The sequence below is a fragment of the Aspergillus multicolor genome, assembly GCF_047715735.1.
Source record: "Aspergillus multicolor strain CBS 133.54 unplaced genomic scaffold BDW74scaffold_35, whole genome shotgun sequence".
NCBI classification, from domain to species: domain Eukaryota; kingdom Fungi; phylum Ascomycota; class Eurotiomycetes; order Eurotiales; family Aspergillaceae; genus Aspergillus; species Aspergillus multicolor.
In genome coordinates, this window is record NW_027395986.1 from 16,557 (window position 1) to 42,890 (window position 26,334).

Consider the following 26,334-nt stretch of genomic DNA (forward strand, 5'->3'; position numbering starts at 1 on the left):
CCCCCCCCCCCCCCCCCCCCCCCCCCCCCCCCCTCTTCTTTTATATAACTCCGGCCACTCTCTTCTCAGCGCAGACTCAGGTCATAATTGGCATAGCATATTTCCTGCAAAATCATTAACGCGCGATCTTTGTAAGCACTTGGCGATAAATGGAAACTAACCGAACACCTAGAGTAAGTCAGGCTGCCGCCCCATCATCGCTAGGACGGCTGGCTGCCCTTGATCCTGGAGGTGTCACGTCCGCCTCCATTTTGGTTAATGGAGAGCGTACTTTGGCGGACTCTGGCCGCCCATTGACGGGTAAGCTGAGTTGCACTGGCAGGCATTTCTGCAGGTGGAGGCTGAAGGCAATTTAAAGGCTGGAGGTAGAAGCTAAGGTAAGTTATGATATGTTCTGGGGGATTTAAGAAAATGGACATGGACGAAAGAAACTCAAGCAGACATGGGCAAGGCCTGATCTAGCTGGTTTATATCTCGTTGGACCTATATCAGGATTTCAATAATCCGGGTGCCTGGCGCATAAGGTTCGTTTTCGAGGACGTGATAGGTAGAGCCAAGGCAACCTCTGAGATTCTCAACCCGTCGCTTGCAAGATCTGCATTTGCCCATGGCCTACCTAGGTAGATGGCCTTTGGTCTCTGCTGGTCAGCCAACCGGCAGGAAGAGGCCCGTGTCCAACCCCGCGTGACAACTTCCACTGAGTGTGGGTACCTACCGTAACAAGGCTGCCTAACAGCCTCACGGACTGCAGGTGCCATGCTTTCGTTGATGATAACTCTCTCTGACTGATTTGAGCCTCCCTCTCTCTCAGACGCCAACTTCCTTGCCACAGGGTGATAAGATAATATCTTATACGAGTTGCTTGTATTAGTCCCTACCATATGCACTCTGCAGAGGCCCCAGGTTTGTCTAGTGGTATCCTTGGAGAGTCGGCCTCGCGCTGACCAACTGACGCTTGCGCACAAGCAAAAGAAAAGGCACCCTCGAGTTCCTCCGTCTTCTCAGCCCAACCATCCAAGATATCTGTATATCCTCAGGAACGTCAGGACTCTCCCTCGGCGTTTTGCACCATGGATCTGTGGTCTTTCGCGACAGCCATGGCTACCGAGATGTCGAAGCGCAGCTCAAACCAGACTCGGACGCGGTCTATGGAGTTGCGTCGCTGACGAAGGCATTTACCGCATGTCTTATCGGCATCTTAGTTGACGGGGGCAAACGGTCTTGGGATGAGCCCGTACATTCTGTACTGCCGGGATTCCAACGCGACGATGAAGTCAAAGATGCGACTATCACGGACTTCCTCACGCGGCAGACGGGTATTGCGAGGTCGAATCAGTATTGGTTCGCGGATGACAATGAGCTCTTACTTAAGAAAGACCAGATCGTCCCGATGGTGAACTCCCTCCGCTCTGTGCAGCCCTTCCGGTCAGCCGCTGCACCCAGTAACTGGAACTTTGCCCTCGCTGGCGAAGTCGTCGAATTCGTTACGGGCGAAAGCTGGGCCGATACCGTTAAGAGCAGACTGCTTGATCCTCTCGGCCTAACTCGAACAACTTTCTGGGCCGACAACAAGAAAAACATAGACAACCTCGCTAAGCCCTATCTCGCGTTAGACGACGGCTCTTCACACCCTATCCCCTATCCCCAGATTACCAAGGCCAGCATCATGTCCTCAGCAATGGGCCTGCGCAGCACGGTGAATGACGTCCTAACCTGGAAAAAAGCCCTCCTCACTGGCCTTACAGACCAACGCCGTTTAGGCCGCGGCTCCGCAAAAGATCTACCCATCAAGAACCTTCTAACAATCATGCAAGGCAGATGCCAACTTACGTTCTCTTATCCCGAAAAAATGGCCATGTGATTCATGACAACGACCCTCCCCAGCTCCCTCGGCGCAGTCGGCGCAACCCCGTCGCTGGTCAACAAAATGTCCCCTAGTTGGAAAGGATGCCGCAGGAACAGAAGTCCTCTACTACCAAGGAAGCATGGCGAGATACACGACTTCCTTAATCCTCTGCCTCAGCACAGATAGTGCAGTCGTCGTGCTGACAAACTCGATGGCCTCAACGACGCAGCGGTTTGGTAAGCCAGGTTCTCCTCGAGGCTCTCCTGGATACGTCCGCGCCCGCGGACTATGCCGCGCTTTGTCGTGCCTGCGCCAGTGCCACGGTCTCCAAATATTCTAGGATGAAGGAGAAACTCGAGCACAATCCAATTTCCAGGACAGACCCTGGTTCCTTATCTCGGTACGTTGGGAAGTACTTCAACTCGATCGGGAACTTCTGTATCGAGATCTACCTTGTCGGCGCAGATGATTAAGACCTGCGTCTTGCGCCCCAGGGTCTCCGGGGGCACCGGTCGTGGCCGCTGACGCACTACCGGCACACAACGTTCTCGTGGCTTATGGATCGAGATGAGTGTGTCAAGAGGGCTCGGTTTGCTGTTGCGTTAGAGGGTCTGTATATGTTTGAGTTTGTGGAGGAAGATGGGGAGATTGTTGCGCTGCGCTGGGGCCATGAGGCGGGCATTGAGCCAGAGGTGTTCCGGAAGAAGCAGTCGGACAGAGGTGATGATAGACACGACCCTGGTCAGGGTGGCTATGGTGCTCAGATTCCTCTGTCTGCGTTGTAGACAGAGTGAGATTTCTGTTTGAATTGGGTTTCAAATGCGCGGAATCTTTGCTATCTATTGATGTGAAGGCACCGGCTGGTCGTTGAGCTGACCATGGCCATGGTCGGTCTAAACTCGGCTTCCTTCTTCAGAGGATGCCCTACGGTACGTGACGATAAGCCTTGCTTAAGTTGAGCGTGCGGAAACGGTGTCAATTCCAGGTAATGCACCAGTAGCTCGTAGCCGTCACTAAGGCGCAATGCAGGCTAGGATATTTCGCTCAATTCTGAACACCCTGATCCTCGCCCGGAATCCCTCCTAACACTCATCCCAAACAACTCCACATACAACGGTGAGTAAGAATATAGCGCAGATGATACTGCACCTTGTTGGCATTATCAACCAGGTGATACTCCCCCGGCTGGCACAGCGGATTGGCCGAGAGGCCGCTCAAAACAAGCCAATACATTCTCCTCTGTCTGAGTATGCTTCATTTCAAAAAGCCGCACCAGCCATACCTGTGAAAGTCGGTGAATCCACGTCTGCCCCCATAAAGGTGCTGAGGGTTTGTTGCATACCGCAGGTATGGGCCGTGACCGAAGATCCAATTCAAGATGGAATTTATACGCCATATAACCATGGTCTGATTTTAATCCTTCATGCCTTCGATCCTCTCTGCGAATTCCTCCTTGATCTCCGCCAAGAACCCCAACGTCGCCCGCCGATGGTTCAGCCCACTATTGCAGTACCAGTCCGGGTGAAGACGCGACTCCTCCAACCCCAGACACAGTGCCGCCCAGTCCACTTCTTTGCCCGAGTCAAGGAGGTCCTGCACCTCATACACAAGCTTCGGGTTGCAACGTGCAACCCAGTACAACCTCAGCAGCACCCACCCGATGGCCTGGAGTGTGTTCCGCGTGTCTCTGACACCGGCCCGGCAGAACTGTTGCGTGGTGTTGATGGTATCTATAATGAGGAGGGCAATATCATTTGGGAGGCGGCAAATCGGTGCGCTGCTACCACCCCTAATTTGAACAACCTGGTCTGGGTCCTGGCCCAGCGTCACCCTGTCGATGAGACAGTCGATACCCGCGATCCGAAACGGGCTCCTGGGCTGATGGATATCACCCACCGGAATGTACTTGGGCTTGGGCTTGGGCTTGCCCTTGCCCTTGCGCGGACACCCATCTTTATCGAACAGTTGCTTCATCCGCAGCTCCACGGAGTCCGGCTCGTACCAGCACTCGGGGTCCAGCTCCGGCAGTCCCGGCTCGCAATTAACATCCGTCTGCCAGTGGTGTTCAATCGCGGACTTGTTCCAGAAAGCCGAAACGGCGTCCACGAACGCGCGCAGATTCGCGCTTACCAGATCCGCTGCATGTCCACGGGGTGGAAGTAGGTGAATCTGCACGGCGCCCTGCCAGAGCGCCGTGGCACGAAGTAGATGCAGGCTTTGTCGGGGTCGTTGATTGCAGGGCCGTCGACCTCCTCCCAGTATTCAAGTTTGGTATGGTTTATGCCGGATATGGAGAGCGTCTTTCTTCCGGGGTCCTCGATGACCAGCTATTATCACCAAAGGATCGTTAGCATAGGTAACAATGTAGCTGATCTAGGTGCAGGTGGCGGCGCTGCGCTGACATACTTGCTCGGTAATACATGGTCCAGAAATTCCACTCGTCGTTCTTGAAATCCACGGCTTCGGACTCGTACGCTGGAATAATGGTCGGCTGGGACGGGTTCTGCTCTCGCAGCTCCCGCCAGTCTGCCCTTTCTTTCTCGACCTCGTGTGGCAGCCATGGCTCATCAGCATCCCGCACACGACGCGGGTTAGACAGGGGTCGCAGTCTTCGTCATCGTACTTCCTCATCGTGTATGTTGATTGTGATACGGTGCTGAAGAGGAAGCCGGGAATGTGAGGGGGTAAGGTGATTCCGTGATGTCATGTCCCTGAAGACCGGGACTTTTCTCCGTCCACGCATATTCAGTATCAATAGCTAGATAGTGCACACCACCCGACTCGAACTACCCTTTCTTATTCAATGTCTCTAGCCGAGGCTATCTGGTTGTTTTTGCCGAAATCTACACCCCTATGGCCCTCAAATCATAAAGATCTGCCTATGGCAGCACTAGTAGGAGCCATGGCCGTACGAATCGGCGACTGAATCCGGTTGATATCACCGGGGCAGAAGACGCATAACGCTACACTGCGTATCCTACTCCCGTTCAGTCTCTAGCTTGGGCTTATCAAATCGCTCCGCAATAGCTTCCAAGCTGGGCCCCTTGGTTTCAACAAAGAAGAAAAAGACGCAAACCGTCTCAACAACCAGCCAACCTACGTAAACAAGATAGTAATTCCATCCAATCGCTTCAAGGCCTATCGGATTCACCAGGACATTGACGAAATTTGATGCCTTGCCGCAAAACATGAGGATGGCGAACCCCTTGGCGCGGATGGGGTATGGCAGCACTTCAACCGGGTACGAGTATAGCAGTGCATTGTAGGCGAGGTTGTAGAATGTGTAGAATAGGAATAGCATCGCGATGACCGCGTTGCCAGCCGCTGTATTGTCATGTTCGTTGAACAGGCCCGCGCAGAGTGTTTGCGCTGTAAAGATGGTGAGCATGCCGGCTGTGGAGATGAGAAACTGCGTGCGTCGGCGCAGTCTAGCGGTTAGAAGAGCAGAGCCAGTTGCGCAGATCCAGTTCCATATCATGAGCGAGCCGTTTATTATACTTTGATTGGAGCGGCTGGCAATCCCAACGGTTTCGAGGACACGGACGAGATAGTACCTACGATCTATGTTAGTCGTAGGGAAACACGGAACACGGTAAGAGGAGACTTACGATACAAGACCGTTCCCCGACCACTGCGAGAAGCAACCAAGCATAATCAAAAGCAACAGCCTACGACGATTCCCTGGCGTTGCAATCAGCGCTTTCCACGGGGTCTTTGTGACCATGTCCGTCTCAATGACGCGCTTCATCTCAGTAAATTCCAGCTCTACCATGACATCTCCCTCTCGCCCGTCAGCATGGTATTTGACTAGAATTGCCTTTGCCTCATCCGCGCGGGAGTTGGCGATCAACCAACGCGGCGACTCTGGGAGAAGGAACATCCCGACCATGTTCACGAGGGCGGGGACTGCCTGCAGGAGCGATGGGATGCGCCAAGCCCACTCATTCGACATGTCAAATGTTCCAAACGTGATCCAGGCAGCAAGTACAGCTCCGAGGTACCATGATGTTTGGTATAAAGATGTGGCGACTTGACGATCTTTTGGATGGGCGAGTTCTCCGATCAAAATGGGTGCATAGGTGTTGGCAAAGACTAGGCCGAATCCGAGAAAAAAACGGGAGATAAGAAACATGGAGACTGGACATGGCCATTAGTGATGCAGGGGGCATGATGTTCGCGGACGGCGTACTGTGCACAGAGGCGCCTTGAAGAATACCTCCAACAGCCATGACTGCTGAGCCGAACCAGATACCCCAGCGTCGGCCAAACCGATCACCAAGAAGGCTGATAACAGGGGTAGCACAGATGGCACCAACGGCGATGATTGAAGTCATCAAGCCCAGCAGAGCGCCGGATGGGTTATTGAAATCTGTATACCGGTTAGCGCGCCTCATTCATATCGGGTGGACAAGAACATACAACTAATCCATGTCTCAACGGCTTGCAAGCCATTCATCATGGCGCTGTCAAAGCCCAGGGTAATGGCCGGAACCAAGCAGCCGGGCACGATGCGCAGGTAGAGGTTGAGTAGGTTCCGATTCCTGTAAAAGGGAGGAGCGGCCTGGGCCAGCTCTTGCAGGCGGGCATCAATATCGGAGATCCCCACATCTTCCTTGAACGCAATGTATTCAACCTTTTTCTCGGACTCAGGTTTTGTTTCAGCCATTGCGAGGACCAACAAAGTCTAGAAAACAGCTTCAGGGCGAAACACCACAAGAATCAATGGGCATTGAGGCAGTCTTTATACATCACACGGTGCAACCCTCGGTAATTCCTTCATACCCCCGGACGTTGGGGAAGAAACAGGGAAAGATGCGGAGGAAATCCCATTCCATCACACTCCTCGGTATCTCGCAATGTAGATACTACAACGAATGATGGGGGCTTGCCGCCGAGGCCGGGCCGCATCCTCGGCGCTCAACCAATGGCAGTTTGTCCAGCAGGCTGATCTCCCTTCTCCAACTCGAACTCGGGCCACGTCCGGGTAGTTTCCGATGGTGTGCTTGGACGTTGTCTGGGCAGAGGGGAGTACGTAGCCCATCTCAACAGACCCACCGATAGGAGATATAACTGGTGCGTCTACCCCTCTTGAGATTGCACGACTCGACTATTCCCCAGTTATCAAGTCATAATGAGCGCCCCTCACGACATTCGGAGTCTCCTTGATAAGTTAACGCTAGAAGAGAAAGTGTCTCTACTAGCAGCGGTCGACTGGTGGCGGACGCCGGTCATTCGACGGGACGATGTTTTCGTTCCGCATATCAAGGTCTGGTGAACCCGGCAATCAACATCTGAGCCACGCTGACTTGAGATGTAGACCACGGACGGTCCGAACGGCGCTCGGGGCGAGAGCTATGTGAGCGGGATCAAGGCGGCTTGTTTTCCGTGTGGCTCGAGTCTTGGGGCGTCCTTCAACCGCGACCTTCTCTTCCGCATTGGACAGGAGATCGCAAAGGAGGCAAAGACGAAGACTGCGAATGTACTGCTTGCCCCTACGTTGAATGTTATCCGGTCTCCACGGGGTTAGTCCGACCAAGCCCGATGTTATCTTTGCTAACCAAGGCAAGGGGGTCGGAATTACGAAACGTACTCTGAGGACCCAGTCGTACTAGGAATATTGTCGGCGGCTTTTATTAACGGTGAGATATTCTTCTTCCGGCAAGTCAACCGAGCTGAGGATTGCAGGGTGCCAGTCGCAGGGCATCGCGGCCACACCAAAGCATTTTGTCGCCAATGAGACTGAGAACAGCCGGACGGTCTTATCAGCAGAGATAGATGAGCAGACCCTCAGAGAAATCTACATGCTCCCCTTCCAACTGCTGATGAAGTGGTCGAAGCCATGGTGTCTCATGACAAGGTAAGAACCCTCGCATCTCATAATTTGCTGCGTCTGACAAGTTGCAGTTACAACCGAGTGAACGGAACGTACGTCGCTGATTCTTCGCGACTAGTCAACGGCGTAGCCCGAGGCGAATGGGGCTTTGACGGCGTCGTGGTCTCTGACTGGATGGGCGTTTATTCTACGTTCGAAAGCATCAATGCAGGAGTTGACATTGAGATGCCTGGTCCGACGAAGTGGCGCGGCGATAAGCTGCTGAAAGCCATTGATAAAGGTGAAGTATCAGAGGACACAATTGATGCCTCCGCAACGAGGGTCCTGGAACTCGCGAAGCGGCTCGGTCGCTTCGAAGACCCTGATGAAACGCCTGAGGTGGCGCTGCAGAACCCCGAGCGAGACCAATTCATTCAGGCTGCAGGGGCCGAGGGAATGGTTTTGCTCAAGAATGAGGGCAACGTGCTTCCACTACCGAAGGGTTCTACTGTTGCAGTCATCGGACATCACGGTTCGAATGCTGCTCTGGGTGGAGGTGGAAGTGCGCGAGTCGACTCACTGCGCGCCGTCAGTCCGATCCAGGGCCTGAAGGAGGCAGGATTCAGCGTCATGGAAAGCCCAGGGGTTCCAGTCTTTGGCGCCTTGCCTCATGCAGACACATCAATCATCTATCGAGCAGACACAAAGACTCAAGACCCAGAGCCAGTGTCGCTGGAATGGTTCAGCGGGCACATGATTGGGAAGAACCTCAGGCATGCAGAGACAAAACCCCTGCCCGAGTACATGATCAAGGAGAGATGGCCCTCTTACCTCAGTGCTGAGTACTGCACCAGGATGACGTTTGGTATACGCCCTACAACAACGGGGCAGCATATCCTTTCTGTCATTTCGACCGGGCCCGCAATCTGCTATATCAACGGCGAAAAGGTTTTCACCAGGCCCCAAGAGACAGACCTCAAACCAGAGTCCTTCTACTTCTTCAAGTCGCAGCTTGAGCGCCGCTTCACGCACCCCATGGAAGCGGGCCAGTTCTACACACTCACCCTGGAATCCTGGAATACGGATCCGGACATCCTCAACAGCCCCCGTCTAAACGGCCGCATGTTCCAGGGCTCGACGTTGCGCTTCCATGAGGAAATCAACATCCCTGCCCGCGTTGAGGCGGCGCACCTTGCTGCAAAGAAAGCCTCCCACGCCATTGTCTGCATTGGCACAACACCCGAAATTGAATCCGAGGGCTTCGATCGCACAGACTTCGCCCTCGCCCAGTCCCAGTACGACCAGATTCTTGCGGTAGCATCCGCAAACCCTAACACGATTGTTGTCAATTTTAGCGGTAGCCCTGTTGACTTAACACCCTTCGTCGACAAAGTCCCAGCGCTAATCCAAGGGTGGTTCCCTGGGCAAGAAACCGGACACTCCCTTGCCCTTGTTGTTTCTGGCGCAGCGAATCCAGCCGGAAGACTTCCATTCTCCTGGCCGGCCAGGGACGAAGATAATCCCTCCTTCGGGAACTTTCCCTGCGACGAGACCAGAATCGTTAGGTATGAGGAGGGTCTGGATGTGGGCTATAAGCATTATGACCGAGCGGACACGCCAAAACCCTTGTTCCCATTCGGGTTCGGATTAGGGTACGAAATTGATTTTGAGGTCGCTAGCCTGCACCTCGGGAATCCGAAGGATTCTCCGGCCCTCGTTGATGGAATTCCAAATGGATTGCTTGAGGTCACACTTTCTGTAAAGAATGGCGGCACGAGATCCGGCGCAGTGGTCTTGCAGTACTACATTTCCATCCCGCAACCAACCCACGCCAGTCGAAAGAGACCCATAAAAGAGCTGAAGGAGTTCAAGAAGGTCGTCCTGGCACCTGGTGAGGAGAAAGTGGTTGTCACGTCGCTGGACAAGTATGCCGTGAGCTATTACAACGCAGATGAAAAGCACTGGCAGGTAAATGAAGGAATATATTCGCTCTCTGTCGGTCTTTCCGCGGAGGATGTTTGTCAGTTTGCCCGGTTTCAGATCCGACAGGGGTTCAATTGGATTGGGCTTTGATGCTTGCTCGGAAGGCTGGTAATTCATAGAGTAGCGAAACAGAGGCGGACTCGGTATCGCTGCAGTAGGCCAACATTTTCTGTCCACGTAGCTTATTCCGTATACACTGCCGGAACATAAATCCAGCAATAGGAAAGCTTTCCACACGCAGTGCGGAGAAAGCTCGGCGAAATGGCGTAAGGCTGGATGGAGTCTGGGGAGCCCTGGAGGCTGTGGCAAATTACTTCATTGTTCTCCACAGTTCGACCTTAGTTGAGCCTGAGTTTTGAGTGACCTTGGGTGGAAGTCAGCCTTGACGGTTTCAATCTTTAATTCGAGCGCCGAAACATGGTCCTCAAATCATGGATAGCCGGTGATGGCAGGGGCGTTAAGGTTGGCGCCGCATTCCAGTGGAATGATCCCTGAGCGCAAAGTCAATGGGTGGGATGTTAGAGAGCGTTGAGGCAGTGGCAACCACACTGCACAAATGATCGACGTGCTCTTGCAGTTGGCGATGACATCGATAAGGCCCGACTGCTGCAGAGTGGACTATCACCACGTGATCTGGTGGCCACGTCATAAGGGTCAGTGGCAGCGGAGACAGGCACGATCCCAGACCGTTGTTGCTTTTCTACGCTTGCGCTGCTAGTTTGCTACCTGCATCCTCCATTTGCTCTCTCCACACACTACATACTGGACTATCGCAAATACTCACAAAAATGTCCGACCCCACGCTCTATCTCTACACCTCCCTGACCGCGGGATCGTCTCACATCATCACTGCTACTTCGCGTCTGGAGACCATTCTCAAAGCCAACAAGATCCCCTTTCGTGCAATTGATGTGGCTACCGACGAGGCCGCGAGGAAACTTTGGGGACGTCGTTCCAAGGGAAAGAAGCTCCCAGGATTGGTGAAATACGGGACCGTTGTCGGCGTATGTTCTTGACCTTCGCTTCTATGACGAAGCGGGGTTGAGTCTCCCTACATGAACATAGCTGACACAACTCAGGACCTCGAGCAAATTGAAGAATGGAACGAGTTCGGCGAGCTGAAGATGCAAATCAACGGCGTCGAACCCTTTGACGATCTCCCCGCCACAGACACTCCTCTCCCTCACACCCCATCTACCACAACATCCGCTTCCACCCCCAAGACCGACGCCCCAGCCCCCAAGGCAAGCACAATCAAGATCCAGGACCCTCGTGATAAGGAGGCTCAGGTGGACGATTCCGTCACCAAGGCACTCCGTCAAGCCGGCGCGGAGGCCGCAGCCAAGGCCAAGGAACCTACTGCACCAGCGCCAGCACCAGCAGCCACCGAACCCCAGATCTCCGCCCCCTCCGCCGCAGGTCCCAAGGAAGGAAGTGGCCAACAAAGTGTACGTCGCACGTCGGTCGCTCCTGAAATCGCAGAGTCTGGTTCAAAACGGCCGCCTTTGGTGCCCGAATGTGCTGCAGAGTCGTCTGCCAACTTCCATGCTGATAACGCTGAAGCTTTAGGGCTGATCAACCATCATCGTAACTCAAACATCGCTGCTGAGTCAAAGGAGGAGGCTGAGAAGATGGCCAAGGAGCTGCGGAAGTCGATCTCGGGTGCTCATAATCCTGCCCTGGAGTCTTTGCGCGAGCAAAAGGCCAAGCTTCCCGCGGAGGCAACGCTCGAAGATGCGTTGGAGGGGTAGCTCGCTGGCACCACTTACGTTCTCTAACGGCCTCAGCTCTTGTACTATTCTCGACCTGTGATGATTAATGGATGTTGTATGACTCGGCATTGCATGTTTGTTTTACTATGTACGGATACCACGGTGACGCATTTTCGGGTCTGTTCGGGTTTCAGTGATCGATTTATTCTGTTGATCAGTGTACAATCAAGTTAGCATTGCATTTCAGGAACAAATACTTCCGCACATCTCATTCCAGTTCTGTAGTACCACCTGAATTAGTAGCAAGTTGCAGGAGAATTTTTGATAGCCAAAACTTCTCGGTCATTTATCCATAATGTATCGGCGCTTCAAATATTTAATTACAACTTTATAATCTGCTTCCGCTCAGTTCAATACGTAGTAGTCACTCCTTTCTTTGCTTGTTAACCGCCTCGCGCAGCTTCTGAATAACATCGCCAGGGTTCTCGGCGCCGAAGACGGCGGATCCAGCGACAATGACGTTGGCACCAGCCTCGGCAGCCTGGTCGATCGTTCCAAGACCCAATCCGCCATCTACCTCGATGTTCAGATCAGGGTACTTCTCGCGCAACGCCTTGACCTTGGGAAGTTCCGAGGCCATGAACTTCTGTCCGCCGAACCCGGGGTACACAGTCATGACGAGAACCATCTAGTGAACGCAGAACAGTCAGCATCTCCTCCATACGGACGGAAAACGCCTCAATAATAAACGTATGCAACTCACATCCGGCTTCTCCTTCTCATCCTCCGCAGCAAGAATATCCCAGAGCACATCGACCGGCGTATCCGGCTTAATCGCAATACCCGCCTGCATGCCCATCTCATGAATATACCGGATCAACTCCTTCGGACTCGTCTTGCGCGTCGTCTCGTAGTCCGCGGGTTCCTTGGCCGCAGTAGAGGACACCGCTGCCTCGTAGTGGAAGCAGTACAGGTCGCACCCGGCGTCTTTGAAGTCCTTCACCCATTTCTGGGGCTGCACACACACGTGATACCAGTTAGCACTGGGAAGAGCGTACTGGGGCAGAAGTGGATGGGTGAAAACCGTACCTCCGCAATCATCATATGGCAATCGAACGTCCCCTTCCCGTGCGCCTCGGTCGGGCGAGCGACATGCGAGCGGATCTTCGTGACGACCGGCGCGCCGAATGTGATGTTTGGCACGAAGTGGCCGTCCATGATGTCGACGTGCAGCCAGTCGGCGCCCTCGGAGATCTTGGTTGAGCATTCCGATCCGAGGGTTGCGAAGTCCGCGCTCAGGATGGAGGGGGCGATGATTGCAGGGGGTGACATGGTGCCGTTGTATATCGTAGTGTACAATTAAACTGAGAATACGGGATCAAAGGGGACAAAATGTGGAGTTGAGTTGGTGGTTTGATAATTATTTACGGAGCAGGTTGTCCCGCCAGTGACCGGCTATCGATATCACCGACTTTTCTAAACTTGATCGGCGACGTCACTCCGGAGAGCCGGATTAGGAAGGGAGCTTGCCTGATAAGGGCTAGGGCCAATCACTGCACGTGGATATGGCGGGGCTGTATCTTGGCCTTGGCCTCACTTTCGACCCACCGCCTTCTATCTAAGGTATCTTGTGTTGATCCCCTCTAAGCCCTCCTCCAGCACCATCACTTGCCAGACAAAATCTTTTCATTTTCTCTTCATTCTCTCTTCTCTTTGTTCTCTTTGAATGGTAGACTTAAATACAACCCAGGCATATATTTTTTTCAACCTCTAGATGGCCTCTTTCATGCTATGCATGCTGTGTTATCGGGCGTCGGGACTTCTGCTTCCTGACTGCTGTTGAGACCCACATCTTTCATCGAGCATTGATCAGCAACGAGCATGCTTGGGGACGCAGAGATCCAATCGTTGAGCGACAACCTGAAGGCCGTGTCAAAAACTAATGGAGACATGAGTATGGGGTGAAGCACCTACTCGCCCAGTTTGGGTGCCTCCTTGAAAGTTACAGCGCTCTCAAGAGCGACTATGAGGAGGAGAAGGACGGCCGTGAGAGGTACAAGAAGCTGGCTAGATCCCAGGTATGTTCTGAGACCCTGAGAATAACACGTTCCCTCCTCTGCTAATGTTTGTTTCCCAGGACCGTAACCCCTTCGTGCTCATGCTCGTTGACGGAGATGGCTATCTGGTAGGCTGATTCCAGACGTGGTGGTGTTCCCCTAGGGAGTATTCCGTCTTACACTCGGATAGTTTAAGGAGTCTCTCATCAAGTCTGGAGCTCAAGGCGGTTTGAGGGCGGCCCAGCTATTTAAACGAAGCCATAAGAGAACTCGCTCAGGAACTACTCGGTAGTGTCGCGGACCAGTGTCGGGTTATGGTGCGCGTATACTCTAATACCTTTGGCTTGTCGAAAGCTTTGGCTCGTTATGCTGTTATCGAGAACGAACCCCGCGCTTTTTCAACATTTAGTTCGAGTTTACACGCGCCCAGGACCTGTTTGATTACGTCGATGCCGGAGACAAGAAGGAGGGCGCTGATTATAAGATCCGAGGTATGTGCCTTGCTGGAATGTCTTGTCTACCAAACCGCTGATTATTCGCAGAGATGTCCCGCTTGTTTGTCGAGAACAACCAATGCAAGCATATTTTCTTCGCTGGCTGCCATGATACGGGTTATTTGTCCTTATTGGCACCCTACCGCGGCAATGCCGACCGCATCACGTTGAGCAAGGCCGCTTCTTTCCATCACGAATTCAATCAGCTCGACTTCGCTATATGCGAACTTCCCGACGTGTTTATGTCAACACGACTTAGTGGAAGCCATACCTCATCTTCTATTCCCTCTACCCCACTTTCTACCCCCCTGTCTACGGCTCCGACTAACACTCCGTCGGTAAATCTGCACTTTCTACCAGAAGGTACCGCGCTCTGCTTCTCTCTATATCCGTTCTCTAACGTTTGACGGTGTTACAGGGCAAATGCCGATACGAAAATGAATGCAAGTGGGTCCACGAGGACCCAACAATGACAGAAGAAGTCAGCTCGTCATGTTCGACAGAGTCTGATAATGGAGATATAAACTATACCGGGCCTCTTCCCTGCCAGAATACCAATTCACTGCATAGTATCGCAGTGAACAGGCTCGGTGATCGTCTCGACGAGTACGTATTTCCGCCATCGCATGAAAGCTGTGTCACGTATGGGAAACGTGCCGAGCTACGACGTCCACGCAATAATTACCACCTCGGCGGCAATTGCAACAACGAGAGCTGTATCTTTGACCACGACTTCATTGATGCGGAGTCCCTCCATGTGCTGCAGTATATACTGCGCCAACGACCGTGTTCTAGGAAAGGTAATTGTCGATCATTAAAATGTTATTTCAGCCACCACTACCAGAAAGATGGCTGCGAAGGCGACAGCTGCCGATTTTCTCGAGGTTCGCACGCAAAGGATCTCAACGTGGCTGAGTGGGTTGAGCCGACTGAATGACCTACCTCCAATGAATTCGCAATGGGCGCCGCATCAGTGAATCCAACCTTCATGGAAGATTGAGGCATGCCGATGGTCCTCTCATGGGCTTTCCGGAACTCTCGTCCGAACCAGAAAAAAACGTTAACGAGCAAATAAAGAAAAGAAAATATCGTGAGGGATCCAGTTTCCGAATATTGACTGCGCTCATCAAGCTAACTCCGTGCAAGCCTGAAATCGTCGCGAAATAGCGAATAAAACTGTCCTCGCATGAAGATATGAGACGCAAAGGAAAAATGAAGACCGAGAAACGCTGCGGAAGACCCAAGAAACATTAGTTCTCTGGGTTGCGGAGCGCTCGAGTCCCTAATCTAAATCTACTTCCTGCTTTCCAAAGGCCATTGAGCTCGTTTGTTTCCTACATTATAATATAGTGTTAGTTATTTGTGGCCCGACGTTGCAACCTCGACATTTAGGCTCAATAATCAAGCTCTTAGCTCAAGGATTAATGCACGGGTATGTATTCGAAGCAGTTGTAGTCAAATTACCATGTGATCAAGTGACAAAATCTTCATTGTTCATCTCCGCGATTGTCTGTAATTGGCCCAGCCGTCTTTGAATCTTATCTCCCTATTTTCTTCTGACTGCGCAGAATCCTCCATAATTAGCATCTTTCGCTAGTTGGTCAAGATCACAGTGGTCACGTTGTCCAAGCCACTCCACCCCCGCTAATTGAGCCTAACTTCTCCATTTTGTCCCCTCCGCGGTTCTAAAGATAGTTCCCCTCGGCGCTTGCAGTTCGCCCATCACGCCAATCAGCAACGCCAATTTAAAGTGATTGGGACAACAACTCTGGTGGGCGGTTCATTGCAGAGACAAGAATGATCAGTTTGCCTTGATTGGTGTGACGGTCTCCCTGGCTGCTTTTTGACTCTGCCAACCTGCCTCTCAGCGTCCAGCAAGACCCTCCTGTTCGAAGCGCCTGCTGCCTCACAGCCAATGGTCGCCCCTCCAAGACACATGGATCAGGATTCCATGGCCCGACGTGCGCAGTTCTGCATTAGGTTCTGCACGGATGAAGGCGCCTTCGCTGGATTTGCCCTCTCCCCGCGCTGAGATCTATTTATCACAGCCTTGCGCTACTGTCTTGTTCCTTTTCCCTCTCTTGTGGAGTTGCTTGCTTGCCCTTTGTTTGCTTGTGTGCTTCTTTGGTTTGTTCTCTGTCGTGTCCTTAGCTCTGGCAGCGAGGCCGTCCTTCGTTATTATTTGGAAACCTGTTGATCGGGTTCATGACTTGAGATACCCCTAGAAGTACTGTTTGCTACGTTCGCTCACCTACCATACTTAATCCGTCTAGCAGATTACGAGGCACGATGATGGCTGAGCCGAGTCGTCCTGCAACTGCCAGATGTCCGCCCTCCCGGCAGGTCCGGGGTACGAGGCTTAATACTATAATCGAGGACGCGCGCGAGACACAATACGCAGACAAGACGGGACCTAGTCCGACAGACAATGGACCGAGGAGTCCACCGCCGCAGTTGAAGTTGAGGACCGCTGGGCTTTCGTTACCGTGGGTGAGGCAAACACGGAGGTTCCTGTCGCCCCTGTCCGCTGGGTCGGTCTCGTCGTGTTCGGATGTGGATTGGCAGAATCAGATGAAGAACCTTGATGAGCTCTATGATGCGACGGACGATGAGTCGGACTTCAGCGACGAGTGCATGTCATATACGAGTACGCGGCCAACCAGTTTGACGACGCCGACAACGAGGACCGGCTCGGTGACGTCTCCGAGTTCACGAAGACGCTTACCGGCTCTCTCTATACCTTCGTCGAATCTATGGCCTTCGCTCCATGGCGCTCCCAAGAGCTCGCCCGTTCCGCCCACTCCTCCTCAACGAATCCCCGTTTCCCCAGCCGCTCTGTCGCTGCTTTCACGTACCGTACCAGCAATGCACGCGACCCCGTCGTTGGATGGTAGTGTGTCATCAGACCAGGTGTCTAATCTCAGCACCCCATCCACTCCGTCGTTACGCTCTCTCCCAGACACCGACTGGAACTCGCGCGAGATCCATGTTATTCCCGATCTAGACGACTCACACCCGGATATCGCCACGTCAGAGACTGAAGAGATACCCAACATCGAGGTTCCTATCGAGAGTGCCGACGACGACTGGCGCCGCTTCATTGGAGAATTCCCGCAGATACCTGGTCAGACTACACCGCAAGCCGGCTATTTTCCACCTGAACTCACTCGCGAGGATACACCTTCGGACCCAGGGGTTGCTCTGCCTGAAGGTGCTCTGGCGACGTTGCAGTTCATTCCTCTGGAAGGGACGCCGGAACCATGGTCGGAGACTTCCGAAGCGAATGAGGAAATGTGGCAGATTGCGGCTTCGTCAGGTCCACGGCGGCTTGAAGATGAGACACCGGTGTCTGAGATGTCAGATTACAGCTTCACAAGGCTAGATATACCGTCACCTGGAGGATTTTTCAACTCGCTGGCCCCTCGAGCTCGTCATACCTGGTCAATCCCGAAGCTGAACAATGTTCCCACGTCTGCTACTGCCGAGCGATTCTATAACCTGCCGTTCCCTCGAGGTGAAGGAGAAGTTGTCGAGCAAGTTATTGACTTCCCGGAGAGGTCGAATGACGAGCAGCTGACAGCGATCTACGCACCTCCGACTGCGATCAAGATCCCCGAGAGTCCCGCGTACCCACCAACGGAGGATACCATTAGCCCTGTCAGTGAAAGAGTGCATGAGATCTCAAGGCCAGTCACCACATACGATCCCGACGAGCAGGACGAGAACTACGCGGAGGAGCTCCAGAAAAAGGCATTGTCGAGCTTGGACAGGACTAGCGTTTGGCTGGCGGCGCAGGCCTCGTATCTTGCGGCGCTTAGCGAAACAAATCCGGTCAACAGCCTTGCCGACGAGGAGGAGCCAGCTGACGAGGTCGACGATAGTGTCCAGCAGGCCGCTAAAGCCCTTGAACGCAAATCGTCTGCCCGTGTGGTCGAAACGTTCCCGGAACCGCCTAGTTCTCTTCCTGCTGCTGAGGCCAGCAAGGATTCGATCTACTGGCGCGGCTTCCGCTTCCTCCTTGACCAGGCTAAACGTGGAGACACCTTCGTTCATCGCAGTACTCGCTTCGATGCCATGCAGTCTTCTCGTCTTGGCCTGTCCGGTCTTCACAACAAGTGCCTGCTTGGTAACTACGAGCTCGTTATTCCTCAGCGACCAGCCTACACTGGCCCGTTCGCGAAAGCTCCTCGCAACTCCGTCCTCCCCGGGATTCTGCAGCAAAAGGCTCAGTTTTCCATGGTCGAGAAGGAACAACTTGTGCTTTCCCAGATCAGCCAGCCAATGTGGGCCATGGAAGCTTTGCGTTATCTCCACGGTGGCAGTCTCATCGCGAGTCCAGCACGGAAGCGCCTCTCAAAACGCACCATGAACACAGCCGCCCAGAAGACACCCAAGCGCCGCCAGATCCGGGTCCTCGATCTCGGTGGCCACGCTACAGCCGAGTGGGCCTGGCATCTCGCGCACGATTATCCCAACGTCAAGGTGTACACCGTGTACACCGAGCACCAGCAGGTCAACCAAGCGATCAAAGGCCCTCCAAACCACCACCACATCCAAGTATCCCAGCTTTGGAAGCTTCCATTCCCAGACAACAAGTTCGACGTGATCTCGGCTCGCTCCTTGCCCGCATTCCTGAAGACGGAACGCCCGGCCGGAGAAAGCCAAGACGAGTACGATCTCTGTTTACAGGAATGCCGTCGCTGCCTGAAGCCCGGCGGATACCTGGAGTACCTGGTGATGGACGCCGAGATCGCCCGCGCTGGGCCATATGCTTCCGCGACATCCATCGAGTTCTCCTTCAGCCTTAAGATCCGCGGCTATGACCCCGTCCCCACCAAGCAATTCCTCGGTCGTCTCCGCAAGCAGGGCTTCGTTGGCATCAAGCGAGGCTGGATGTACCTACCCATGGGAACGGAACCGCAGAAGCCTCAAGTCCTGCGAGAGACTCCTGACCCGCGGGTGAAGAGTCTGATCGAGGACTACGAGCCGGTTCAAGGACCTTTGGGGAGTACGGCGGATATGGCGTCCATCACGGGCTTGCTTGGTGGATGGATCTGGGAGCAGTGGCTGCTGAAGCTGCAGGTTGAGATGGGGCGGGATAAAGGCAAGTTGCTGGAGGGAATTGGGAGCGTGTTCGATGAGGGGCGGAAGAACGGGTCTGGTTGGACTTGCCTGTCGGGCTGGGCTATGAAGCCGTTGAAGAAGCGGGGCAATGGGGATGAGGCAAGTGGCTGGTTGTGATTTGTCCTGGACTTGCACTTTGCATCTTTCCACTCTTTACTTGTTTAATGTTGGGCCCTGGTGGCCGTTTTGTTCATGGCGACCTATCGTCCTGGCGGCGAGCACTCACTTTGATCTGATCTACTAATGTTTCCTGGGTTGGTTTGTTGAGCGTTCTTGATGAGTGAAGACGGGATTGGGAGTACGATGGGATGAAATTTGATACCAATGATAGTTATAGGAAACTTAGTGTAGGAAACTTGAATGAAACCCTATCTGTTCGAAATCCTCTACCACAAAATATGTATCTTGAGTCGCGCCTCCACCCGTAGCTGCAACTGCGTAGGATCTGGCCTCAGACAAGCTCAACCATTGATCAAACACCAATACAATAAATCCGATCTAAAGCCTCTGATATCGAGAGATACCCATCCAGCTCCCAAAGACTACGTTGTGGCCATTCATCTACTGTCCCGCTCAGTCACGTGAAGCCACCCATCCCGCCCGGCGTCCTCATCGCACCTCCGCCTCGGCCGCAACGCTCAAAAGCGAAACCAAGCTATACAGCCCTCCCAATCGCCAAAATGCTGTTTTTCAGGTAAGCCTCTCCAATCCGTCTACTTTAATCTTCCCGCGCTAATCTCTTCGTGCGTTTAGCTTCTTCAAAACCCTCACAAACCAAGTCGTGACGATAGAGCTGAAGAACGACATCCGCATCCGTGGGACGCTCAAGTCCGTCGACCAGTACCTGAACATCAAGCTCGACGACATCGACGTCCTCGATCTGGACAAGTACCCGCATCTGTCGAGCGTCAAAAACATGTTTATCCGTGGTAGCGTCGTGCGCTATGTGGTGCTCCCAAGGTCGGAGGTTGATGTCGGACTGCTGGAGGATGCGACGAGGAGAGGTAGGCGCCCGCCTCCGCCCACAATGGATTCGATTGAGAGCGTGGGCCAGATAGGCATGTGCTAACAGATCTACAGAGGCTGCGAATCAGGCGGGGAAGGCGAAGTGAAATGGGATGACGGGAGATTGGAGGTACCTAATGAACGCGCTTTACGATGTGATGCAATGTCGCTGCTTCGTCTACCCACCGGGAGATACACAATTTATGGAAGAAGGGCCACGACCCCATGGACAATGGCCGGACTGGAGGCAAAGCTGCCGGTCGGAAATACTGGAGCGGACTCGAGAAGGCATATCGCTGCTCGGTCGAAATTATCTACGTCCTTTGGCAGCTTACACATTGATACGCGGGACGAAATCTTTATATCCACGACCATTTTTATGCCGAGATAGCGGATTATACGGGAACATTTGCCAGTTAACCCTTCGTAGCCCTGGAGCCCGAGCTTGCTTCATCTTTCCTATTTCGTAGTTGGCTTAGGCACGTGACTTCGTGTCGCGAAAATCGAGGCTCACCGCGCCTCCGGGATGCTCGCCACCCAGCTCTTGCTCAGCGCGACATCGTCCCTCGTTTCTAGCGTACCACTCATTTGCCATAATCCTTACTTTGCATTTTCATTATACTCAACGAATAATGACTGCGCATACCTCGTGACGCTTTTACGATACACATTTGGTGAACCAATCTCAACACCAAGTCTGATTTCAACCACCCGAAATCGACCTACGTACCTTACCTCCCCACAATTCTACATCTCTCTCACCTAGTCCACCCACGATGCCCGCTCCGTCAAACAACAGACGAACCTCCACACCATCCAAACCCTCCGTCGCGAAAAACAAACCCAATTCCGTAAAGCGAAACAACACGCTCCTCAACTTCTTTCAGAAAGCAGACGGGCCGCCGCAATCAACGTCGAAGCAGGCCCGCATTACCCAGTTTACGACGCAGGGCGAACGACCCGGTAGCAGGGTCACAGGTCCGCGGCCGCGGCTGCTGAAGAGGGAAGGGAGCTCGGCGGATGGCGAAGCCAATGGTGGCGATGAGGGGCTGTTTCTCGAGGATAAGAAGGGCCGCAATGCGTCGTTGAGTACTGGGAAGACTGTCGAGCAAGGAAGGGAGAGGTCAAGGTCGCCGAATATCTGGGGAGAGGAAGAGGCCAAGAAGGATGCTGATGATGCTGGGCAAGATGGAGCGGAGAGGTATAACGAGAACGGCTCTGCGGTAAAACGGCGGAAGGTCGATTCTGCGTCGCCAACTGCTGGATCTGAGAAAGAGCCGACACCGAAGGTTAAGAAAGTTAGCGGGCCTTTTATTGATGAGTCGGATAGCGAGGATGAAGGATTTGAGGCTTTCAAGGAATATAGAGACGGAGAAGCGAACGGCGTGCCGGCGGAAACAGATGCAAAAGAGCCTGAGACACCATCGGACGAAGAACAAATGGGAAAGAAGCGCGATTTCGCCGCCGACGTACCACCGCTGGTAAGAGAAGCCACGAGCCACATGCAAGATGATGAATACGCGGATTTTGACGATATAGAAGAAGACGGAGTCGAAGAAGAAGGATTCTTAGGTGTTGAGGGAGACGAAGCGATCGACGAGGAGACCTCTGGATTTGATGCATTTGACACGATTGCGAATACTATTGATGCCGATGAGGATGAGAAGCCTACCTGTCCCGTATGTCAGGGGATTTTGGAAGGCTTTAGTACAACAGTAAGTTGCTCTCCTCAGGTAGGCAGGAAAGAAGCTGAAGGATTCCAAACAGAATGCCATGGCGCATGTCAATGATTGTCTGGATGGGAAGCCGAGCTTGATTTCCACGAAGAAACAAAGTCCAAGCGCTAGCACACCTGAGCAGAAGTCCTCGCTTGCAGACCGAGCTGCTGTCGCGAAGCCAGCGCAACGGGACCCTACTCAGTCTGAAACATCAAAAGCTGGGACTGCGTTCTCTAAAATCATGGCTGGTAATGCCGAAGACGCGGCGTGGGCAGAAGCAGCAGCAAGCAATGTTGCCGCTAGGGGCAAGCCGGCTTATCAACGGACCTGTCCATTCTATAAGATCATTCCGGGATTCTCTATATCAGTGGATGCTTTCCGCTATGGAGCAGTCGAATCGTGCAATGCCTACTTTCTCAGTCATTTCCACAGCGATCACTACATAGGCCTCTCGAAGTCCTGGCGTCACGGTCCAATATACTGCAGCAGAGCGACAGCAAATCTCGTTCGTCAACAACTTAGGGTCGATCCAAAGTGGGTAGTGGACCTGGATTTTGAAACAAAGACTGAGGTGCCTGGAACAGGCGGAGTGCAGGTAACCATGATTGAGGCTAACCACTGCCCTGGCAGTGCCATCTTTCTGTTTGAGAAGGCGACGAATTCTGGGACTTCTACTCGTATTCAAAGAGTTTTGCACTGTGGCGACTTTCGAGCATCTCCCCAGCATGTACAGCATGCTCTTCTGCGGCCTGATGTCGTTGACCCGCAAACGGGCAAGAGTTGGCAGCAGCGAATCGATTCTTGTTATCTTGATACCACCTACCTCAGTCCAAAGTATGCTTTTCCGAGGCAGTTGGATGTCGTCATTGCTTGTGCCGAGCTGTGTTCGCGCATTGACCAAGGTCAGTATGATAGTCTTGGTCACATGCCGTTTCAAATTGCAAACCCAAAGACGATAGCGAAAAATCCTATCAGCCAATTTCTCTCATCCGCCGCTGCCGCAGTCAAACCTTCGACGCAGTCCGGCCCTCAAGGCCGATTACTTGTCGTTATTGGGACCTACAGTATCGGCAAGGAACGGATATGTCTCGCTATAGCCCGAGCCCTAAAGAGCAAAATCTACGCAACACCGGCCAAACAACGCGTCTGCGCCTGCCTGGAAGATCCAGAGCTCTCTTCTTTACTCACGGAAGACCCCCTCGAGGCACAAGTCCATATGCAGACTCTCTTTGAGATTCGGGCAGAAACCCTCTGCGACTACCTCGACTCCATGAAACCACACTTTACTCGCGTTGTCGGCTTTCGACCAACGGGCTGGACATACCGACCGCCTGCCGGTCGGACACTCGAGAACCCGCCCGTGTCCACGGTACTCCACTCGGCACATTGGAAAACCCCATTCACCGTGCGAGACCTTACACCGCAGCGCGGTAGTACGCGGGAAAGCGCGTGCTTTGGCGTCCCGTATAGCGAGCACAGCTCGTTTCGGGAGTTGACTATGTTCTGCTGTGCGCTGAGAATAGGGAGGATCATACCTACGGTTAATGTGGGAAATCAGAAGAGCAGGGAACGGATGAAGGGGTGGTTCGAGAAGTGGGAGGCTGAGAAGAGGAAGAGCGGCTTGTATAAAGTGGAGGGTGATGATTGGTAGACTTGCACTTTGTATGATGCCTTTCATAGCATGATGGAATGATAATGATCATGATCTTGAACCATATGGATCTGAACTCTATCTCTGTAACTTTGTTCTGGCGTAGAATCACTGCCGGTGTTCGGGTAAATCCCGAATGGTGCCTGACTGCCTCAGGCTGGAATGGGTCACTGGCCACTGACCTCCAATCACGGGATCGGTAAAGCGATGACCGAAGAGGCAGTGAGGCACGGATGGACGGAACGGAGCCCATCTTCAACTCCATCGTTTCCCTCCTAGCGGGGAAACGATCACTGCTTCCTGGATTGATCTGGGGATAGTGAGCCTTGGCTGCTCGCCTTATTCGCTTGCCCTTGCTCACAAACAGTATGGTTCGCAAATCATTGTCGAAGGATTGCAATGCAATTGAGTCGCATGGGGCCAGGCTCCGTGCTAACCGAAGAGAGGAAGAGCGGGGCGAGAGTCGGGGATGCGAATCGGCTGGCGCTCACTGAGAGCACAACCCCAGACTCCCGTCCTCGTCTTCCGGGCCTCTGCCTTTGCCTCGGGGATGCCCTCGTCGATCAACCATCATAAATACGAGTTCAGAATGCCTTCTGTTACTCTTCGCTTGACTCCAGCGCGCCATGGACTAAGCGACGTCCTCTATTTACTTGATCATAACACTTTCTCTTCTTCTCATTCTACTCTTGACTGCTTTACTTGATTCCCCACCTCCACGTCAACCACCGCCAACCGCCAACGGTTAGTGACCGGTTAGTGCCCTGCAAGGATATTGTTCCTCATTTCTTTTTCTCCGATCTTGTCTTGCGATCTCCATTGCAGCTGCTGACTTTGGCCTACAGATAGTTCGCCATCATGATCACCGACTTCCTTACACCTGAACATATCACCCCCGAGAGGATTGCGTATGCCCTCTTGGGTCTGCTGGCCGCCTACTATGTCCTCCCGTACCTTCAGACATGGCGTCTGAGCGACATCCCCGCACCAGGCTTCGCTGCTTGGTCAAACTTCTGGCTGCTTCTTCAGACCCGTCTTGGTCACCGTTTCATCTCTGTCGACAACGCCCACAAGAAGTACGGCAAGCTCGTGCGCATTGCTCCTCGTCAGGTCTCGATTGCCGATGACGCGGCTATCCAGGCTATCTATGGACATGGAAACGGTTTCCTCAAGGCGTATGTCACTCAACCCAATTCAGCAGTTGGGCATTGCTAATAGTGTAGTGACTTCTACGATGCGTTCGTCTCTATCCGCCGCGGTCTGTTCAACACCCGCGATCGTGCCGAGCACACTCGCAAGCGCAAGACTGTCTCCCACACCTTCTCTGCCAAGTCGATTGGCCAGTTCGAGCAGTACATCCACCACAACATCGAGAACCTGGTCAAGCAGTTGACTCGCACCTCCGAGCTCCAGCGCAACCCCAAGAACGGCTACGCCACTGTTGATGCCCTGAACTGGTTCAACTTTGTCGCCTTTGACATTATTGGTGATCTCGCTTTCGGTGCTCCCTTTGGCATGCTCGACAAGGGCCAAGACATTGCTGAGATGCGCAAGACCCCCGACGCTCCTCCCCAGTACGTCCAGGCTGTTGAGGTTCTGAACCGCCGCGGTGAAGTCTCTGCTACTCTTGGATGCTACCCTGCCCTCAAGCCCTTCGCCAAGTACCTGCCCGACCGCTTCTTCCGTGATGGTCTCGAGGCCGTCGAGAACCTCGCTGGTATCGCTATCGCCTGTGTCAACGAGCGTCTCAAGCCCGATGTTATGGCCAACAACACCCGTGTCGATCTTCTCGCTCGTCTCATGGAAGGAAAGGATGCCAACGGCAACAAGCTCGGCCGCGCTGAGCTTACCGCTGAAGCCCTGACCCAGCTGATTGCCGGTTCCGACACTACCTCCAATACCTCCTGCGCCATCCTCTACTACTGCCTTATCACCCCCGGTGTTATCGACAAGCTCCACCAGGTCCTCGACGAAGCCATTCCTAAGGACATCGAAGTTCCCACCCACGCCATGGTCAAGGACATTCCTTAGTAAGTCTACCGCTTTCTTCAATCATGAACCTCGCTAACCGTTAACTAGCCTCCAATGGGTCATCTGGGAAACCATGCGCATCCACAGCACCTCGGCCATGGGTCTCCCCCGCGAGATTCCCGAAGGTAACCCCCCCGTCGAAATCAGCGGCCACATCTTCAAGCCCGGCGACGTCCTCTCTGTGCCTACCTACACCATCCACCACAGCAAGGAGATCTGGGGCCCCGACGCCGACGACTTCGTCCCCGAGCGCTGGGATCCCGCCCGCCTCACTGCCCGCCAGAAGGCCGCCTTCATCCCCTTCAGCACTGGCCCTCGTGCCTGCGTTGGCCGTAACGTCGCCGAGATGGAACTCCTCGTTATCTGCTCCACTGTCTTCCGCATGTTCGACTGGGAGTTGCAGCAGAAGGGGCCTATGGAGACCCGTGAGGGTTTCTTGAGGAAGCCATTGGGTCTCGAGGTTGGTGTTAAGCGGAGGACGGTTGTTTAGTGCATGATTGCATGCGGAGTTCATCGCGTTGGATTGAGAGGAACGGACTTTGGGAGGAAAATACCTTGATTGTATCGTTGGCTGGCGATTTGCATTTATGCTTGCCCGTGATGACATGTATGTAGCTTTACGAATTCACTTGTACAGACTTCAGACTATGCTGGTGTTTCCTCCGTAGTTAAATGAGTAGTGTACTCGGAAGGGATCGGCAGACTTCGGCAAGCCGAGGAAGGCACCTGCCGAAGGGTGCTGTAGATGAAGAAGCGATTGCTTGCTCCCGGTTCAAATCAGAATCTAAGTACCTGACCTCTCAGCTTTCGTTTCCTCGCTCCGTTGTCTCCCCTGCTTATATCTAAATTTATCGGAACTCTCACCAAGTATAGACTCACAAACGTCCTCATGAACCGGACA

General features: G+C 53.4%; 9 protein-coding genes across 9 annotated transcripts; 7 read left to right on the forward strand and 2 right to left on the reverse strand.

Moving 5' to 3' along the window:
- Positions 1-881: 881 nt before the first annotated feature.
- BDW74DRAFT_182344 (serine hydrolase domain-containing protein) lies at positions 882-1,861 on the forward strand (the record flags this gene model as incomplete). Its single annotated transcript, XM_073730235.1, has 2 exons — positions 882-903; positions 978-1,861. The coding sequence occupies 2 exons, from the start codon at positions 882-884 to the stop codon at positions 1,859-1,861; spliced, it is 906 nt and encodes a 301-aa protein (XP_073579486.1).
- A 124-nt stretch (positions 1,862-1,985) lies between these two features.
- On the forward strand, positions 1,986-2,631 carry BDW74DRAFT_182345 (uncharacterized protein; the record flags this gene model as incomplete). The annotated part of the gene is made up of 2 exons (XM_073730236.1): positions 1,986-2,082; positions 2,321-2,631. 2 exons carry the CDS (start codon positions 1,986-1,988, stop codon positions 2,629-2,631), a joined length of 408 nt encoding a protein of 135 aa, XP_073579487.1.
- A 126-nt stretch (positions 2,632-2,757) lies between these two features.
- On the forward strand, positions 2,758-4,114 carry BDW74DRAFT_89689 (uncharacterized protein). The gene is made up of 2 exons (XM_073734023.1): positions 2,758-2,775; positions 2,876-4,114. The coding sequence occupies exon 2, from the start codon at positions 2,984-2,986 to the stop codon at positions 4,007-4,009; it is 1,026 nt and encodes a 341-aa protein (XP_073579488.1). The 5' UTR covers positions 2,758-2,775; positions 2,876-2,983; the 3' UTR covers positions 4,010-4,114.
- Positions 4,115-4,621: 507 nt separating this feature from the next.
- BDW74DRAFT_160988 (uncharacterized protein) lies at positions 4,622-6,657 on the reverse strand. Its single transcript, XM_073725724.1, has 4 exons — positions 6,266-6,657; positions 6,036-6,215; positions 5,455-5,983; positions 4,622-5,400 (listed from the first exon to the last, which is right to left on the reverse strand). Exons 1-4 carry the CDS (start codon positions 6,510-6,512, stop codon positions 4,824-4,826), a joined length of 1,533 nt encoding a protein of 510 aa, XP_073579489.1. The 5' UTR covers positions 6,513-6,657; the 3' UTR covers positions 4,622-4,823.
- Positions 6,658-6,977: 320 nt separating this feature from the next.
- BDW74DRAFT_170545 (glycoside hydrolase family 3 protein) lies at positions 6,978-9,731 on the forward strand (the record flags this gene model as incomplete). Its single annotated transcript, XM_073727183.1, has 5 exons — positions 6,978-7,112; positions 7,164-7,368; positions 7,414-7,485; positions 7,532-7,703; positions 7,751-9,731. 5 exons carry the CDS (start codon positions 6,978-6,980, stop codon positions 9,729-9,731), a joined length of 2,565 nt encoding a protein of 854 aa, XP_073579490.1.
- A 582-nt stretch (positions 9,732-10,313) lies between these two features.
- BDW74DRAFT_160994 (uncharacterized protein) lies at positions 10,314-11,619 on the forward strand. The gene is made up of 2 exons (XM_073725725.1): positions 10,314-10,645; positions 10,721-11,619. The coding sequence occupies exons 1-2, from the start codon at positions 10,430-10,432 to the stop codon at positions 11,390-11,392; spliced, it is 888 nt and encodes a 295-aa protein (XP_073579491.1). The 5' UTR covers positions 10,314-10,429; the 3' UTR covers positions 11,393-11,619.
- On the reverse strand, positions 11,604-12,815 carry BDW74DRAFT_160995 (ribulose-phosphate 3-epimerase RPE1). Its single transcript, XM_073725726.1, has 3 exons — positions 12,443-12,815; positions 12,117-12,368; positions 11,604-12,041 (listed from the first exon to the last, which is right to left on the reverse strand). The coding sequence occupies exons 1-3, from the start codon at positions 12,683-12,685 to the stop codon at positions 11,778-11,780; spliced, it is 759 nt and encodes a 252-aa protein (XP_073579492.1). The 5' UTR covers positions 12,686-12,815; the 3' UTR covers positions 11,604-11,777.
- A 419-nt stretch (positions 12,816-13,234) lies between these two features.
- On the forward strand, positions 13,235-14,841 carry BDW74DRAFT_170548 (uncharacterized protein; the record flags this gene model as incomplete). Its single annotated transcript, XM_073727184.1, has 9 exons — positions 13,235-13,282; positions 13,321-13,431; positions 13,491-13,538; positions 13,601-13,637; positions 13,669-13,727; positions 13,820-13,901; positions 13,953-14,140; positions 14,323-14,669; positions 14,700-14,841. The coding sequence occupies 9 exons, from the start codon at positions 13,235-13,237 to the stop codon at positions 14,839-14,841; spliced, it is 1,062 nt and encodes a 353-aa protein (XP_073579493.1).
- Positions 14,842-16,196: 1,355 nt separating this feature from the next.
- Positions 16,197-25,923, forward strand: BDW74DRAFT_170549 (uncharacterized protein; the record flags this gene model as incomplete). The annotated part of the gene is made up of 12 exons (XM_073727185.1): positions 16,197-16,977; positions 17,011-17,099; positions 17,136-17,441; positions 17,478-17,565; positions 17,596-17,704; positions 17,744-19,138; positions 19,782-19,974; positions 20,921-21,748; positions 21,801-23,381; positions 24,252-24,577; positions 24,626-25,432; positions 25,482-25,923. The coding sequence occupies 12 exons, from the start codon at positions 16,197-16,199 to the stop codon at positions 25,921-25,923; spliced, it is 6,945 nt and encodes a 2,314-aa protein (XP_073579494.1).
- Positions 25,924-26,334: the final 411 nt, after the last annotated feature.

What these genes read in the sequence shown, in the direction of transcription:
- BDW74DRAFT_89689 (XM_073734023.1), top strand. Translation starts at nt 2,984, where the DNA reads ATGATACTGCACCTTGTTGGCATTATCAACCAGGTGATACTCCCCCGG.
- BDW74DRAFT_160988 (XM_073725724.1), bottom strand. Translation starts at nt 6,512, where the DNA reads ATGGCTGAAACAAAACCTGAGTCCGAGAAAAAGGTTGAATACATTGCG. An exon ending in CGTTGAGACATGGATTAGTT is followed by an intron (nt 6,216 to 6,265) that starts GTATGTTCTTGT and finishes ACCGGTATACAG; the next exon opens with ATTTCAATAACCCATCCGGC. An exon ending in TCAAGGCGCCTCTGTGCACA is followed by an intron (nt 5,984 to 6,035) that starts GTACGCCGTCCG and finishes GGCCATGTCCAG; the next exon opens with TCTCCATGTTTCTTATCTCC.
- BDW74DRAFT_160994 (XM_073725725.1), top strand. Translation starts at nt 10,430, where the DNA reads ATGTCCGACCCCACGCTCTATCTCTACACCTCCCTGACCGCGGGATCG. An exon ending in AATACGGGACCGTTGTCGGC is followed by an intron (nt 10,646 to 10,720) that starts GTATGTTCTTGA and finishes GACACAACTCAG; the next exon opens with GACCTCGAGCAAATTGAAGA.
- BDW74DRAFT_160995 (XM_073725726.1), bottom strand. Translation starts at nt 12,685, where the DNA reads ATGTCACCCCCTGCAATCATCGCCCCCTCCATCCTGAGCGCGGACTTC. An exon ending in GCCATATGATGATTGCGGAG is followed by an intron (nt 12,369 to 12,442) that starts GTACGGTTTTCA and finishes GTGTGTGTGCAG; the next exon opens with CCCCAGAAATGGGTGAAGGA. An exon ending in ATGAGAAGGAGAAGCCGGAT is followed by an intron (nt 12,042 to 12,116) that starts GTGAGTTGCATA and finishes TGCGTTCACTAG; the next exon opens with ATGGTTCTCGTCATGACTGT.